At 40.1% G+C, this 17,483-nt stretch overlaps 2 protein-coding genes across 5 annotated transcripts; one reads left to right on the forward strand and one right to left on the reverse strand.

Annotated features, from left to right (window-relative positions):
* Positions 1-216: 216 nt before the first annotated feature.
* pigb (phosphatidylinositol glycan anchor biosynthesis, class B) lies at positions 217-4,353 on the forward strand. 3 transcript variants are annotated; one of them, XM_079158760.1, is made up of 13 exons: positions 217-389; positions 461-626; positions 753-882; positions 987-1,104; positions 1,206-1,310; positions 1,460-1,590; positions 1,679-1,819; positions 1,903-1,954; positions 2,040-2,251; positions 2,955-3,019; positions 3,105-3,324; positions 3,886-4,063; positions 4,150-4,353. In XM_079158760.1, exons 2-13 carry the CDS (start codon positions 515-517, stop codon positions 4,261-4,263), a joined length of 1,578 nt encoding a protein of 525 aa, XP_079014886.1. In that variant the 5' UTR covers positions 217-389; positions 461-514; the 3' UTR covers positions 4,264-4,353. The 3 variants fall into 3 exon arrangements, with proteins under 3 accessions (XP_079014886.1, XP_079014885.1, XP_079014887.1); XM_079158759.1 differs by having other exon boundaries at positions 487-626; XM_079158761.1 differs by lacking the exons at positions 217-389; positions 987-1,104 and having other exon boundaries at positions 489-626; positions 753-869.
* On the reverse strand, positions 4,226-12,855 carry ccpg1 (cell cycle progression 1). 2 transcript variants are annotated; one of them, XM_079158740.1, is made up of 11 exons: positions 12,761-12,855; positions 11,676-11,765; positions 10,844-10,946; positions 10,151-10,236; positions 9,847-10,054; positions 9,600-9,692; positions 7,861-8,193; positions 7,374-7,420; positions 6,836-6,952; positions 5,363-6,651; positions 4,226-5,156 (listed from the first exon to the last, which is right to left on the reverse strand). In XM_079158740.1, exons 2-11 carry the CDS (start codon positions 11,733-11,735, stop codon positions 4,967-4,969), a joined length of 2,526 nt encoding a protein of 841 aa, XP_079014866.1. In that variant the 5' UTR covers positions 11,736-11,765; positions 12,761-12,855; the 3' UTR covers positions 4,226-4,966. The 2 variants fall into 2 exon arrangements, with proteins under 2 accessions (XP_079014866.1, XP_079014867.1); XM_079158741.1 differs by lacking the exon at positions 9,600-9,692.
* Positions 12,856-17,483: the final 4,628 nt, after the last annotated feature.

The raw sequence follows: 17,483 nt of genomic DNA on the forward strand, positions 1-17,483 counted from the left end.
TAATTTTGACTTTACCATGAGAACTATTCTTTTTAATTTCATCCCATTTAACAGTTACTTTTTTAAAAACTAATGTATATATATATATATGCAGCTAGAGAAAAGTGATCCAAATATGTCTGAGGCTCATTATACATCGAGCCTTAGTAGCGTTGACCTTTTACTTTGAAGTCAGGAAACAATGTTCCGCCGGAAGTCAATGTGAGTGCGGAAGCGCAGACCAAACTTGAGCACAGCTGACTTTGTGCTAAGTGAAGTCCAGATTTAATTTATATATATTAACTGTCGTTTAGTTGAAGATGTGAGAGTTGAATACTGTTGGTTAAACGGTTGTTTAATCGTAGCACGCGACAAACAATAGTGTCTTACGTTAATTTCCTATAATAAAGGTAATTATTTTTCAGAATTCACGCATCTTCTGACTGAACACAGTTACAGGTGTATAATAATTGTAATATAGTCCTGACAGGTGTACTGTGTTGGCAGGCAACAAGCCGAGAGACAAAATGCCCTGATGGAGAACATCCGAACACGTCTTAAGTTTGGAAATAAAGTCGAAGATGTGAAACTGAGGAAGAGAAAATCCCAACTGTACTCAAAGGAAGATGAAAGTCCTCTTAACGACGGTGGGTTCCCTATATGTGATCTTTAGAATAGTAGATTTAACTTAAGGGGACCAAACAACTGCATGCAGTGATGAAAATAGATCATCAATAGCACTAATATGAGGTGATTTATCGTGAACTCCACAGGTGAGCTGAGAACCAGAGTGGTCGTGTTTTCTGTGGCATTCAGACTCATCAACTGCTTCCTGGTTCAGACCAGCTTCGTCCCCGATGAGTACTGGCAGTCTCTGGAGGTTTCCCATCGTATGGTCTTCAAATATCCTTTCACATTGTCATCTGCACCTTTGTGACTGGACTGTTGTGGATTATTATTATATATTATTGTATTTCCTTCTCATATTTTGACCTTAACAATGTGACTTATGGGTATATGACCTGGGAATGGAAGGAAGGAATAAGAGGATTCACCTATCCACTCTTCTTTGCATTCATATACAAGATATTATACTTCACAAACTACGACTCAGTCTATCTCCTGGCAAGTTCACACATATTGTCTATTCAGACAACCTTGCATCGGCCAGATATATGCCCTCTCGTCACTTTGTTTCACTAATCCTGGTCTGGTTTGTTCTGCAGATATGGCTTCCACGAATAAGTCAAGCACTATTCGCTGCGTTTGCAGACGTAAAATTCTTCTTCCTCATCCGAACGTTGGAAAGTTGTGACGTAGCAAAATGGACGGTGAGGAGTCGACCTGTAACACTGCAGTTCATTCTTCAAACAGAGCTCCATGTCTGCTCAGAGCTCCCCGAGGATTCCTTCTGTCTCGGTTCTCTATTCACCTAAAATACACAACGTGTCCTTCAGCCTCTTCTTGTTCTGGTCCCCAGTTCTTCTGCCATATGTGCTCGTGGTTCTCGTGGTACTGCTGCACCAGGACTCTGACCAACAGCATGGAGACCACCATCACCTGTCTCGCTCTTTCTTACTTTCCACTGCCGGGTTCCAAAACACACAGCAGGTCTCGGGCTTGTTACGTCTTTCTCATATTTAATTCATATCTTCCCTAAAATATGTTATTTACAGACACGTTGTTGATGTTTTTCCAGCAAAATATATTTGACCCTGGTCGCCTTGGCAGTCATCGTTCGACCGACGGCCCTGATTGTGTGGTTTCCTCTGGTGATGTACCATTTCTGGCTGGAAGACAACAAACTGAGGCTCATCACTCATAAATTAATTCCTATCGGGTTTGTACTTTTAATCTGTCAACGGAGTCTGTTTCATCCTCACGTCTTCATTGCATAATCGTTTTTTCCCCCCTCATTTCCAGAGCTTTGGCTGTTGTGATTTCAACAGTAATCGACTGTATATTTTATGAAAAGGTAAAACTTAAAACCATTTGATTCCAGTAACATCTGCTTATTCAAGCCCTTTACAAATGTACCAGGTGCTCTCTCTGTTTCTCAGTGGACCATGGTGCAGTTCAACTTCCTGAAGCTCAACGTCTTACATAGTGTAGCAGATTTCTACGGCTCTCATCCTTGGCACTGGTACTTCACTCAGGGGTTTGCCGTCGTGATCGGCCCTCATCTTCCACTCTTCCTTCACGGCTGCAGCATCGCCTTCAAAAGATACAAAGTTCTGTTAGCAGCAGTCGTCTGGACAGTCGTGGTTTACAGGTGAAATGTCTGTGTTCACATTCGTGAGCTTGTATTTATCAAAATAATTACACTTAAGAATAAGACGCCATCTTTCATTCTTTCAAATGTAATTCTCATTTTCTTTGTGGGATGTTATTCTGCAGAAGCAAAAAAGTGTTTGTAGTAGGGTTTGTTTGTGTAATTTGTTTTAAATATCTCCAGTGGCAATAAATAAGTGTGAGATAATAGGTGTTAAGTGGTAAAACATCCTATCAAATGTGTGTCTGCACATGACGGCTGACAACAAAGCAGCAGCAAATAGTATTCTGAAGTACTCGTGTTGCTTCAGATAAAACTAATTATTCATTTTGATGCATCACAATCATTCAAAAACATTTTCAGAAGGTGCTCACTTCTGTTATTTAGTCAAAAGAATTTTCATAAATAGCTTTTATTCTTAAATTTGTAAAATTAAGTAATCGTGAAGGATACGTACTGTTAAAACATTTGAAAACATGATTCTTTTTTTTTTTATGATCATTTTGAAACCTGCATTGTTTACATCTAATGTACTTGCTTGCAGTCATTTGAACTGCCTTTACTGGCACATTGTTGTGGTCGTTGCCATCAGTGACCCACTTGTAAAAATATTGTCGGCGTTACTCGTCGTAACAAACCTCTCAGAGCGCCTTTAAAACCAAACCTCTGCCACTTACTGACATGTTCGAATCCTTTCCTTCAGTTTGCTTCCTCACAAGGAGTTCAGATTCATCTATCCGGTGCTGCCTCTCTGTATGATCTTCTGTGGTAAGTTTTTATATTTCACATGTAAAATATCTTTGTGATAATGAACAGCCAGATGTGTCTTTTAATACTTCTTCTTCTACTACAGGGATATCTTTGGCTAATTTGAAAGCGTGGCGACGACCTGCTGCATCCATCCTGTTAGTGAGCAACCTGGCTGCAGCTCTTTACACCGGCCTGATCCACCAGAGAGGCACTCTGGACGTCATGAGCCACCTCCAGACCCTGTGTGACGTCAGCAGCACCTCCGCCCCTCCGCAGACAGACGTCCTCTTCCTCATGCCGTGTCACTCAACTCCTTATTATAGGTGAGGACGGGAGAGCTGCACACAACGACGCAATCTTTTTTTAAATTCTTAAGATGTTCTAAATAAAGCTTTCGAGAGGTGACGACAGCTTGAAGATAATGGACATTGTTCAGAGCTTACAAATTGACTTTCGACCACATAATTTGTTCCATTGCAAGTGTGCAAACGGAATCTGGTGATGACGACTGTGTGATACACTTTAAAGCTCCATTACAGCAATTAAAGGGACCTTAAGGTGACTTTTATTTTCAACTGTACACTAATGTACATTACTGGCTCTTAGGGCTGGGTATAGTTTAACATATTTAATAACCCAGGGTTTCACCTTTCTGTGAGGAATAGAAACATGTTAACTGTTTTTAAATTAAATTATGTTAAATGTAGTAATGCAGCAGTGATTGTTTTAATGAAAGCAGCTGGACAAGAATGTTGTCTACCTACAAAATAAAATTAAGAATAGTGATTGATTTCAGAAAACATGTGACCAAAGATGAAGTAAATAAGGCTACGGTCCATTTCTGAATATAGGATTGTGTACCTGACTGTACTCTCTCTCTGTAGCCACGTCCACTGCCCGATGAAGATGAGGTTCCTCGAGTGTCCTCCAGATCTCGGAGACGAGGGTTACGTCGATGAAGCAGACAGGTTCTACGACGATCCTCTTCACTGGCTCAGAAATTCATTTCCATACAAATCTTCTCTACCGACCCATCTGGTTTTGTTTGATGTGTTGGAGAAGGTAAGATATTCACAAATTCTATTTCTCCATGTATTTGTCAAAATGTATGTGTGACATGTGTATATGTGTGTTTTTTGTTGTTGTAGGAGATCTCCGTGTTTTTGCAAGGCAATAGGTTTGTGAGGACAGCAGAGATATTTCATACTCACTTTGCAGAGGGAAGAGTTGGAGGAAGCATCTTTATTTATGAAAGGCACTGACAAACACTGGAACAATGGCACATTTCTGTCCTAAATGACAATGTCACACGATATGGATTTACTACTGAAATAAACTCGTTATTTTTGAAATACCAATTGTCAGATGTGTCAAATGTATAACACCAACTGTATTTATTTTCACAACTACATTTGGTGACATGGTTTCTTCCAGTCATTTTTTGCCAACACGTGTAAATAAAACGAATCAAACTGCCAGGTCCAGTTAAAACAAGCAAGAGGTGGAATGTTAGAAAACTGCATCTTAACTCTGAGAGCAAATTACAACCACTTCACACACACACACGCTGTCTTTGTAACAGAATTAAAACAACTACATACATATACACAAAAACATCAAAGAATGTGGCATTTACATATTTTCCATTATTGAAAAAAAAAGAAAAATCTCCAATCAACATTTCTCTGCTCAATAATGTGTATTTTTTAACATAGGTGCAGTGGTTGAAGATGGGTTTCGATGGTGTTTTATCTTCACATTTGTAAACTTGTGGATCAGATATGCCGAATCTTTCTCTCAAAAAATAATGATTACTTCAATTAAAACAAAACAGCTCAAGGACGTTCAGTAGCATTAAAAAGTTAACATTGTGCAAACTTACAATAAAAAACATGACACTTTGCATCTCTCAACACAACCCAAAATAGACTTTGCATCTATAATATTAAACCAGTTGAGATATTTTCAGTATTTGGGGTCAAACGGCATCGGACCCAGTTCTATTTTGACGTCAGCCATGTGTCTGTCTGCGTTCCTTCCTGATCGGCTCCATTTGCGCTCTCTGTGTGGTCGAGATCTGTCTCTCTGCTGCTTTCGCTGTTGATGCTTCGCCCTCGAATCCTTGGAGTCTGTGTCTGGTCTTTCAAATGGCCCGCTGTGTGGTCGAACACAAAACATACATGGCGTTAAGATTAGAGTGTTACACTCATTCATGTACAACCTGCAGCGTGATAATCAAAGAAAACGGGAGTTCTCTGTGATGCTTTATTTTATGGGACGGTAAAGGAAAACTCCAAAGCTGGGAACTTTCAGCATAATTTAGGTAGATTCCTACTCATAAAAAGGTACTTTTGAACTTACCTTGGGCCATAGTTCTTTTTGTAAGCCTCTCCGAAGAAGTGCCGGTAGACGAAGTCATCAAGGTCTCTGAATACGTCGCCATTAAGGCCGTGATCCTCGGACTCGTGAATGTTAGTCAGATAGTTTTCCACGACGCTGACAAAGTCTGTGAACAGCATCTGGTCGTGGACGAACACGCCGTTGTGGAAGAAGTTGTTGATGAACACCTCCAGCTCTTTCCAGTGGTGGAAGTGGTCGACTTCTTGGTGCACGTAGCTTTCTACCAGCTGGTAAAATTCGTCAGCTCTGATTGGCTCCGCGGCTTTGTCGAAGCGGCTCATGGACTCCTGATAGGCGCAGTCGAGAATGCCGGAGCATCCTTTAGAGTTGGTCTTGTGGGCGTCTTGACCTCGACCATCGTGAACTTTCTCCCCTGATTTTCGAGTGTTGTGGAAGGAATCGTCAGATTTGCGTTGGGGCTTGTGATGAGGCTTGTGGAATCCGTGCTTCCACGACTCTTTCGTGTTCTTCTCACCGCGTCTTTTCTCATAAAACCCACTGGCTTTGTTGATTAAGGTCGAAGCTGAATCCTTGAAGTGTCGGAAAGTTGATTTGACAGAATCTGAAAACTTCCTCAGGTTCTCCTTCACAGCTTCCTTCGCCTTCTTTATCTGCTCTTTGTGGTGATGGACAAACTCCTTCGTGGAGTTCTTCACAGCATCAAATGTCTGTTTCACTTTCCCTGCCATGCCCTCTTTTGTTCTTTTCACTTTGGACTCTGTGTCTCCTTTAGCTCGGTCTTCCTTGGTTTCCACGTACAGCCTCTCCCACAGGTCCGAGCGCTGCTGCTCGAAGCTCAGTCTCTTCTCCAGCTCCATCAGTCGGGATTGCAGCTCTTCTGACTCTGAACCAGCTTCTTTTCCAGCTCTGGGGATGTCATTTCTCAGCACATTTAACTCTCTCCTCAGCTCATCTGTAACCGTTCGCTCCTTGTCAAGCTTCTTCCTCAGTGTCTGTGCTTCAGCCACCATGTCTTCCCTCTGGCTGTGGAAGCTTTCGATCAGCCGTTTCTGCTCCTCCAGCTGGTCTTTCAGCGTCTGGATTTCTGACCGCAGCGAGTCGGTACCGGCTCCCATCGCCTCCTGATCTCTAATATTAGAGAGCAGGTCTCTCAGCTCCTGCTGGAGGGCGGAGAGGGAATCTTTTTCACGTTCTAGGGAGGTTTTCAGCAGCTGGTTCTCAGCTGTCAACTTCTGCTGCTGAGACACAATGTTCTGTTTCAGCAGCATTTCTGGGTCATCTCTCTGGGCCTTAATGGAAAAACAAGGGAAACGAAAAGAGGGACAATTTTGGCTTTTAAAGTGGTGTTGATATGAGATATGATCATTTATTGAATGACTTATCATTCAGCATTTGAGCGGTAAACCTGAATGCAAGAGGACATATGAAACTAGTTTCAATTTCCTTATTATTACCAAGAAGTACACAAGTTACCTGAATATGCTCCTGTTGGATGTTGAGCTCCTGGTTCTCTTTCTTTATCTTCTCAATCACTTCTGGGAGCAGTTCCTCCTCTTCCAGGTCATCCATACCAAACTCACCTGAGAAGACCTGAGTGGTAAAAGGACGACACAAGTCATGCTCCATTAAAGTTGTCGTTATATGGGTCATGATTGTTGAAGGTGATCAGAACGCTCTCTCAATATATTGATTAGTTGGCACCCAAATAAGTAGATGAGCAACAAAATAAAATGTAAGAGTCTTTTTTGTAGCAATTACTTTTAATACAGCATTGTTTAAAATCTGTTCAAATCCCCGACACTAAGGCCTACTCGACTATGAGCTCCTGGTAATATTTTGGTCTAATGTAATGAAATAAAATCCTACCTTACTTTATTCTTTACGTGTTAACTCAAGTCAATGATAGATTTGATGCCTATGTGGGTGGATTTGACTGCAATACGTTTAAAGTTGTTTCCAAGTATTGTTAGGTGCACTTTGTTTACATAGATAGCAAGCAAGATATAATTACCTTACAAAACAACTCTGGCTCCTGTGCTTCTCTAATCTGGATTCTACCTGTAACACAAACAGATTATTCACATGTTACATAATGTTTTAACAAAAGGAAGCATGTCTACATCACAGTTTGCAGTGGTCTATAAAACTCAAGACAGTTGTGAGGAACGAAAGAGGACAAACTGTTTAAAGTTCACATAAGAACTAAACCGCTAAGATATCTCTTGCACTTGGTCTTAAAGTGAACTAAGGAGCTGTGGGGAAAGAAACGGACATTTCTAAGGCTGCAACTGGAGACTGATAAATCTGATGAATCAACAAAAATAAGCACGTCGTCAAATCTGAACGACAAGAGCCATGAAGGTGCTATACTGTAAATCTTCTGGCAATAAAAGAATATGTACATTAACGTCTGTTAACTGGAGATCACTGTTTAAGTATACTTTCTACGTTTACGATAACGTCATTAAAATCTTTCAGTTCTGTATTGAACCTCTCACCATAATAGTGGCCAAGGCCCATGATGAAGATGACGAGGGCGATCAGGACATAGCCGAGGATGTTGCTGCCCCGGCTTTGCATTCGGACATGCACACTTCTAACTTCTGCCTCCTCCTCCTCCTTCTCCTGCAGCCACTTATGTTCTTTGACCTCCTCTTCCTCCTCCTCCTCCTCCTCCTCACTCTGGCCAGACTCAAGCACCTCCTCCTCAGGCTCTGTGACGATGCTTGTGGTATTCTTCCTCAACCGTCGTCTCCGGACCACAGTGCTGGTGCTTCGTTCTGCCTCGTCCTCACTGCTGCTCGAGTTTGTAGGTTGCTGCACTTGGAAAACTAAAGTCAAAATAAACAAAGTTATGGCTGCAGTGATTGTTTGCTGGAAAGAAATTATCAGAAAAAGAGGGACACACAAAAATAACAGGCTCAGAAAACATGTGTCAGTCTAGGCTAATCATGCTAACATATGAGATCAAGCGTAGCGTAACATCTGCACTAAAGGCAGTGTCTAAGATTTGCATTCAAAGGCACAGCCTACGAGCATCAGGTGATGCCGTTTGGCACCTTTACCAAATGTGAGACCGGTGTTTGAATTTTAGCCTATCTACATGATTGGGCTCCGCTGGCGGGCTCCGGAGAGCAGAAGAAGCGGCCCCACATTCAAGCTCCAGGCTTTTCAGTAAATATGCAGAAGAGCTTGATAACCCGGAGTCAGCCGTTTTCTTTTCCAGCACATCTGTCAGAGCGCAGAGTGGCCAAGAATCACTGCTGCCCCCCTCAGTTTCTGTTGGAGCGCAAACCACGTTCTCTGGAATCTTTGCAGCTAGTAGGCGGGATGGCGTCCATGATCGCTGTGGTGCCAATTTAATAGCTATGAGTCTGCCCCCACCTGTGGCGGCATCCTCCACTCAAGGCCTATATGCTTACATGGCGAGCATTCGCAGTGGTGTCTGGACCAAAATGATCTGCTATATCTGCCTGTCAGGTTGGCTTTGACGGAGTATTTTGCTGGGTCTATGATGCACTACAGTGCAGGAGTTTGTGGTTGCTCTGCGGGGCCTGAATATATGTCCCTACTATACTATACGAGTTGTACCTCGTTCCTCTCCTTCAGGGAATGAAATGTTATGTCTACCTTGTGTTCCCTGAAGGAGAGGAACGAGGTACAACACCTGGTAGCACAGCTGGACAGGCTGAAGAGCGACTATCGAATGTGACGGACTGTCACATACCTCACCACAGGTCATATGCCTTAAAAAGGTGTGAATGGAGGTGTCTTCAGGTCAGTAGGGCATGATATCCCATAATATATGTGTTGTTTCTCGTTCCTCTCCTTCTGGAAACAGTCAAGTTATAGACATTTTGTTCTCCTAAATCACACTTTAAATCTGCTCATGCACACTGATATTAAACCATAAAAGTCATGGGTTATGGCGGCATATTATCGGCACACAATTCTTAAACTGACTGAATTTCACCATAATTCTAACATCAGTACACTTGTAATATTAATTACACTACTACGATCAGGTAGACAGACCTACAAAGACCCACACATGCACACACGTGGGGAAACGTTTTTTTCCCATATGTGGTTGATCATGCTTTTTTTAAAGAAGCACAGCTGGCTCACGTCACTAAACAGTGTGTGTTCTTGTCAGAAACGGGTCAGGATTAGTTCGGTGCATTGCTGAGCAAGCTTAGCATCGTATTAGATTCACTCCACTTTCAAATCAGGCCACCTGGAAAAGAGCAGCCTCCAGTGAGCTGACTTCTCAGACGGCAGCCTAAGTTCACGAGACTCTGTGGAAGTTTCCAGTGACTCAACGTCAAACCTGCTTTGATGATGTAGAAAAAAAGGCAGAGGAACAGAGTTTTTTTGTATTGATGTGTCTAATTCCTCTATGTTGACTCTTTGGCTGTGACATTAAATCAGCTAGCTAAAGAAGAGAGTACAGTGTGTAGGTGTATGTGGTGTTGCAGTCCTACCAGCCTCTGCTGCAGTGAAGGCATACTGGCTGCTGCAGGAGGTGCCGAGGTAATGCTCCCGATTGGCTGCCGCCTCCTCCTCCTCCTCCTCCTCCTCTTCCGCCACCACATGCTCGTCCTCCTTCGAGTCTCCAAGAGTCACAATGTCCGAGTGATCGCTGGAGGACAACAGAGCCACATGCTGTTTCCCGTTGGTGTCGTCTCCGGCCTGGTGGAGACACAATATACTGAAGTTAGAAGGCAAAGGGAGCAGCATCTAAACTACTCAAAGACACCCTGAAGGTTATTTGTATAGTCTTCTCACCTCGGAGGCACACAATGTTTCATCTATGGTTTGTTCTTCCAGAGTTTCGTCAAGTGACTCTGCAACCTTCTCTTCAACACACGGAGCTGAAGATTTAACATACAAATTAAGATGTGTGAATACAATTATTAAAGTTATTATTACAAAGTAACATTTTACTTATTCATGCAGCAAAAATATATACGCTACAGCAATGACGGTCGTAATTAGAGCTGAAAGTCAAGTATTTTCATTATCCTGTTGATTACTTTCTTGTTTACATAGTCGGGCCGGGCTCGTGACTTTTAGTGCATGTGAGCAACCGGGCTCGCTAACAGCTGATCTGCACTGCGCTCATATGGTGCATATACACTCGTTAATATCGTCCCAGCTGATGGCATCCTTAGACGGAGGTTTGGAAGGCAGAGTTGAAGAAAACATTAGTGCGCTTGCTCTATTGGTCCATGGATGCGGAAAATTACCCTGAGATTTGAGTAATTAAGATTAATTATTGGTTAAGATGAACAGCATTAGGTAATTCTCACTTGTTTTGTTAATTCCTTATATTCCTGTCTGCACATAAACACTTGATGCACCACAGAAAACCATTTGTTCTTATAATATCATACTAATGACATAATTAGCAGTTAATATTACTGATATTAACTATTGTCACTCAAGCAGATAGAAGAGTTTATTATGAGGATTTTTTACCATCGGCCTGTGTATCCTGCAGCTCTGCTTCCTTCACTGGAAGCTCAGCTAACAGCTCAGCTTCCACTGCAGCCTCCGATCCCAACGCCTCGATATCTGAACCCTGCAAACACAATAAGCAAACATTAAAACTGAGCATGATGGAAGAAATACATATCTATTAATTCAAAATTATAACCACTGCATCAAAAATCAGCCAATCCATGCAGACGTACAGCATTAAGCAATGGAGCCTGCAGTAAGTATTTGTATGTAGCATTTGTAGCATTGACTAGCAACTACAACAAATAAGCAAAAATAGTCTTTATTGCTTAACCTCAGCTTGTTTTTTATGTGCAAGAATACTCTTTATAACTTGAATTTTAGTAAAAAAGTATTTTTGCATACAAGTTGCTGCAGTTCATTCTTGGGAATTGTAGATTTTGTTCTTGTGGGAATGTTTATTGCCAGTTTGTGCTGTCGCATTAGTGCACTATGTCTTAACGTATTTAAGTACAATCAAAAGAACAGTTTATCAAATAAAACTATAAAAAAAAGTTGTCTCAACAATTCCATGAGTGAGTTGGGAAGAAATTCTCAAAATGTTCAACAATTTGCTGAAAATTGTGAAGATGTTTGAGAGAATGAACCTCGAGTCTCGTTTTGGTTAAATGTGCTGCTGGACTCCACTGATCTTTAGTTTCCTTCACAGACATTTGTCATAGTTTGAGTTTTGTTTTGTTTTATTTTAGATTGTAATACACCCCTCTCTCCTTGCCTCGCTAAAATAAAAAATACTAATAATACAACAACTGAATATAGCTGGGATTACGAACAAAAAAAGGATTTATACCTCATTACTGATAATGGTCCAGCCACAGGACGACTCTGCATCACTTGACGTCTCTGACATTTCTGTCAGTTGTCAGCAACAGACAAGAATCTAGAAGAAATAATGAGGTTAAATACTGGAAACAGCATGTAGTGGTGAAAAACACAAGGTGTGTCAGTGAGCTGAACAACAGTGTCATGAATCTTCAGTTTTAACAGTCCAGAATTAGATTATTATTGTACATAATCAAGATATGAAATACAATAATAAACTTCAAGAGTGCTATACAAATAAACACTGTTTGCTTTTCTTTCTTTGGGTGTATTTGACAGTCAGATTCTTAATTAAGTGACATAAAGGCCTTAAAAAGCAGGAACCTGATACAAGCGTTTGCTGCTAATTTTCTGTGTTCATTGATGAAAAAGAATGGATTGGTGTGGAGTCACACTGACAACGAACAATTACACTAATATCTATTTATTCTGGTGCATCTGATTGAGCAGAACACCTGACCCCAAGCAGCTTGTAACTGTTTCAGTATTCTACTTTGACTACTTTACTCTATGTTCCCTTCACTGGAAACATTGTTTTTGGATTGGTGTGTACCACAAATGTATAGAGATCCTTAAGTTGCATTAACTATGAGCCAAATCTGGTTGTTTTAGAAAATATTAAAGTATTTTAATTTAATAGGATGGCTAGATCTGGTTCCATTCACCACCTCAGCATCATGCCCTGTCCAGTAATAATAATATAGAAACACAAGTGAACAGCGACCTCTATCGGTGACAAACCACGATAGCAGCTAACAAATAAAGCGAGCTCGTGCGGCCTGACAATGAACCAACACCAACGTTTCCCTCAACAGCAGAGCTCTTCACTGTAGCAAACATTAGCATCGTCCGTTAACATCAACCACACTAACATTTAACGGTTGGTTCGCAGCTAGCTAGTTTACTAACTTGGAGGCTAACGTTAGTTTTTAACATCACCTCTCTGAGCATCATCGGAACAAAAGGTAGAGCCTTATCGAGAACGTTAGTTCTCTTTAGCAGGCTTTTAACATCACTAGCTTGTGAAAAATTAAGAAAATGGACTTAACGCACCGGTATTTGTGTTTCCAACGACGAAGCAGCTGTTTACATGGAGCTCAAGAGTTATTGCAGTATGCCCCAGCCCAGGTTATCCGTTAACAACACGGAACAGATGGCTGTAGATGGGAAATGTAGTTTTTAAGAGGTATGGGTGGAAACAAAGCGCGACGCCTTCCCCGAAGTCTTAGAACTACATTTCCCATAAGTCAACACGGTGGCCAAACGTGCTCAGCGAGGGTGGAAACAAATATTGTGGCTCTTTAAAAAACATAAACAAGGAAGCGTGACAAAGCAGACCGCCAACAGAATGATTCATGACGGAAAGACAACAAAACAAACTCATTTGGGTGTTTTCTACTGTGCTGTGGCGTTAGCTGAAGTTTTATAAAGTCTGTCACTAATGCTGAAATGTGCAGCTGTTCACCAGAGAGCACGTGCTCGTCGTTGTTGTGGGCCGTTGGCGCGTTTTGTCGGCTGAGTCAACAGAATGTTTGGTTGACTAATACAAAGTTATGTTGCCCAACTGGAAGGTCGAGTTCAGTAACTTTAGTGTTGCTGGTAGCCTACTATGAGTTATTATACGACACTACCGCCTGGGAAGACTCACTCGTCATCAAAACCACCAACAAGTTAAAATGGTCCTTTAGTTTGAAGCAATAAATAACTAACAATGCAAAAAATACCGACACTCTTAACACCACCGACACACAACAGACGTACGGATGGTGTTGTGTAGTGGGTTTAACAATATATATACAAACAGGGTTTAACTGTCTGGCAGACTGTTTGCCACATCACAGAATGAGGATGCTTTATGGAACCAACCCTTACAAAACAATTATACATCATACATGCTGTTTTTTGTTTTTGATCTTTGTTTCATAATTATTGTAATAACTTCATTATGAATCAATAATCCTATGATCTGCTGTTAACATGTTATACCAGTAGAGGTCACTGTACAGGTGCTTTGCTCATAATTTTATATAATAGCTTAAAGAGTATACCCTTATATACATGCAGCAATAAGGGAACATTACATTCTAACCAATTGAAGCACATTAAAGTGATGAAGACTGTGTAACATTGTCTGTAAAATTATCTCCAGCAGTAATGTGACTAACTGTTGTCGATAATGTTCAGTGTAGCACAACAAGCTAAACCTTACTTGTAAAACTGTTTAAATGTGTAACTTAGTCATATAATGTGCTTGGGAATGCATACTTTGGTGTAATTTGAGTCTTTTTGAGAGAATTGTTGTATACGTATTATGCACTTTCAGATTCTTTAAGTAAAGGTCGTAAATCCTGCACATTAATATGTTCTAAGACTACAAAAATATTTGCAGAAAGATGTATCGTTAAACCTTTCAAACGGCCTTCATGTTTATTTACAAATACGTCTCCTGTCTGGAAGGCCATTGAATAAGTTAAAGTAACAACTTAGATTGTGGATAAAATGCAGTTACAAAAAACTAAAGCAATGAAAAACTAAGACAGCATATTCAGTAAAAACAATTTAAGACATGTTGCATTTTGTATTCTTTTATTTAAATTGAGAATCAGACTTTTTCATAATTAACCAATGTCTAAAATATCCTAACTAAATCTTTTTTTTTGGCAAAAAACAACTTGCAGGTGACTTTGCTGACGAAGACAAAATATAACAAAACATTAACAGAAAACATAATAATTACAAAAAGGTACATTCAATTTTCAAGACCTGCTTTCTCACTGAGGAGGAGCAGCTGTGGGTTTCCCTGAGTTTGACTAAAAATGACCCGCAGCACTCCACCTCATTATTAAAACACAACAGTACTGCAAAAAGGGAAAACTAGATTCTGTGTTTCATCCCTTTAAATTTGCATGTTTGGACAGGAACATAATTCCAACAGAACACCATTCATGAGATGAAAGAAAACAGACCAACATCTCGGGACATTTGTTTGAGGATCTTGACCTCAATCAGACATTAATGACCCAAGTAAATTTAATCTGCACCTTTAACAGGAATATGAAATAATAAAAACCTGAGGTAGCACTTATGTGTTATGTACTAAAACAGGCCCAATTCAGAACATGTATGGCTCCAGCAGCTGTGTGTGTGTGTAGTTAAAGGTCAGTATCTTATCACAGCTTCACAACATCACTTGAACATTTTGGGTTCAGAAAATAAACTCAAGAGCTATTTTCAGATTCTGGATTGAGCCCTTAAAGCTCTAACAATACAGGATATATGAATACATTATGGTTCAAGTTAAAATGGAAACGTATATCCGTCTTTTACTTTGCAAGGAAAATCACGACTCCGCTGTATAAAAAAAATCTATTTTATCTTGAAAGACAACAGATTAGTTTTTTTAAAAGAGGAAAACTTGATTTAGTGGAAATAAATGATGAAGAAACAGCTTTCATCCTGCTTTCTCGTAGAACAACATATTAAACAGTAATATGAGAACACTGAAAATGACAACATTTCACACAAAGATAGGATTCTTTTTAACGGCTCTCTGTCAGTATGCCAATACGCAACGGTGACCTTTTAAAATAATATTTGGTTTACATTGTTTGCATTTTAAAAGAAAGTTAAGCTGATTGTGTCACTTTTCATCCCGAAAGTTTTCCATGATTGAATCCTCCGCAGAATCCTCTGATTAAAAATACAGATATGTGAAAACACAATTGAGTACCCACTGACCTTTCTACAATCTTTATGATTGAAAACAAACGTGAGATCTTCAAATGATCTGTATAAAAGGCACGACATTTAAATACTCGTTGTTTTTCTTGTTTAAAACGTATCTACTATGTGAGGAAATCTCCCAGATACAACTTTTAAAATCATTTTGTAAATTATGTTTCACTCAGGTGAAAAATCAGTGGGTGCTCGTTTTCACACGACTGCAGTGTTGCAACACAGACACTACTCAATATAATATACTGTATTTAATCATTTCCACCTACAATTTACAGACATCTGTTTGCAACAGTTTTCGAGGCACTCTGCGACAGAATAATTTGATTTGTGTGCATAACATTGATTCTTTTTTTCGTCACTCTATCATCATTAAGTGCCTGTTCATCCTGCTGGCACTTCCTCAGAGTTTTAACCCGCAACTCTCTTCACTCTTTTTGTCGCGGGTCAAGGCCACTAACGTGCAAGGCTTCGTTTGAGGAGCTCAACTGATCTCAAAGGCCGCGTTTCATCTTTGGTCTAACATGTTTTGATTATTTCACATTCCTCAGTAACCTTCTGCCAGAGATTAGTTGAGACTAAAATAAACTCAGGGAGCAAACAACTCTTTGGTTAATAGCATCACAGTCACCGCTGCACATTGGCAGATAATACAAAACTACTTGGCAAAACAAGTGCTACTCTTTATCTACTCTCCAACAAAACAAAAAAAAAACTACTTTCAGGTACTTTTCAGGTACTCAGTACTACATTCTCTTCTAACAAAAATATAGTTTTATGGTGTTCATTCAATTCTTCATTTTCATCTCTGATTTAACACTTCCATTGCTTTTACTACAATCATTCTCCACGTTTTGCATCCTCACGTGGAGCTTTTCCCTCAGAAAGATTAGGCTTTGGTTTCCACGTCTGAGGGATGCTTTCCCGCATTAAGGCCAATTAACGCCACTGCAAGCACTTCTGGTGTGAATCTTTACACGAATAAAAAGGAAGAAGTCAATAACAAAAGAGTCTGTTGTAAAAAACAGACGTTATAGGACCTGAGGAGAAACTACAGACGGGGTTTTCATCTGTGGGGAGGGCGGATACATTCATTTTAGGCAATTACACTCTACAACTGTTTAGTACTGAGAAGATACCCTGTCAGTTAAGCATGTAACACTACATGACTTTTCAAGTGTACTAAACTTTGTTCCCTGAGTTTAGGAAAACAATAAGACAATAAAATAAATTCTTAATTGAGGTAGTATAAAACAGGAATAGCAAGGGCAGCTGCACACTAACATACAAAACAAAAGCAGACATTCATTATCTTTTCACACCATTACTCAATAATGGACAAAATGATCAAAAAACACTTAATACTGGCTCAGTACCTCAGCTACATCTGAGGAGATAAATAACAAACAGTATGTTTCCCATCCTTCAGTGCACACAACAGGTGGAGCGAGAGGACAGAGCTGCAGCGCCCTTACCATCCAGTAAAATCAGGACAAAGTAAGAGAAAAGGACAAAATTGGATGAGAATCGGAAGACAAGTCATCAGGAAGTATAAAATGTAATGAAACTGAGGCAGCCCATTACAAAACGTAGGTATAAGTAGTTATTAAATATACAGTGGAAGTTTACCCGGAGGTAAACCGAGGTAGATAATAAGTGAAAAGGACTCACACTTCCCTTTCACTCCAGTGATAAACTCTCTTAAATAATGTCAGAAATGTCACATTTTTGACAGTCTTTTTAAACATTCATGGTGGGTGAGATTTTCAAAAACATACACAGACAAATAAAGAAAAAAGAAAAAGACATTCATTGAATGAAAAAGAAATAAGTAAAAGAAATCAAATGACCCCTCCCTGCCAATATCTTATACTGTAAAAGGCATTTGTCGGCTTTCTGTTCATTATGTGTTGGACCAGGATAAAGGTTAAAAAAAGGTTTCTTTCCTTGTTTCTTTCCAGCTTTCTCTCATACTTACATTCAGGCCTGTGGTACACTTACGACGGAAAATAACAGCAGGAGGTTTACGTGGATACATTTT

Source organism: Pholis gunnellus (assembly GCF_910591455.1).
Source record: "Pholis gunnellus genome assembly, chromosome: 1".
Classification (NCBI taxonomy): Eukaryota; Metazoa; Chordata; class Actinopteri; order Perciformes; family Pholidae; genus Pholis; species Pholis gunnellus.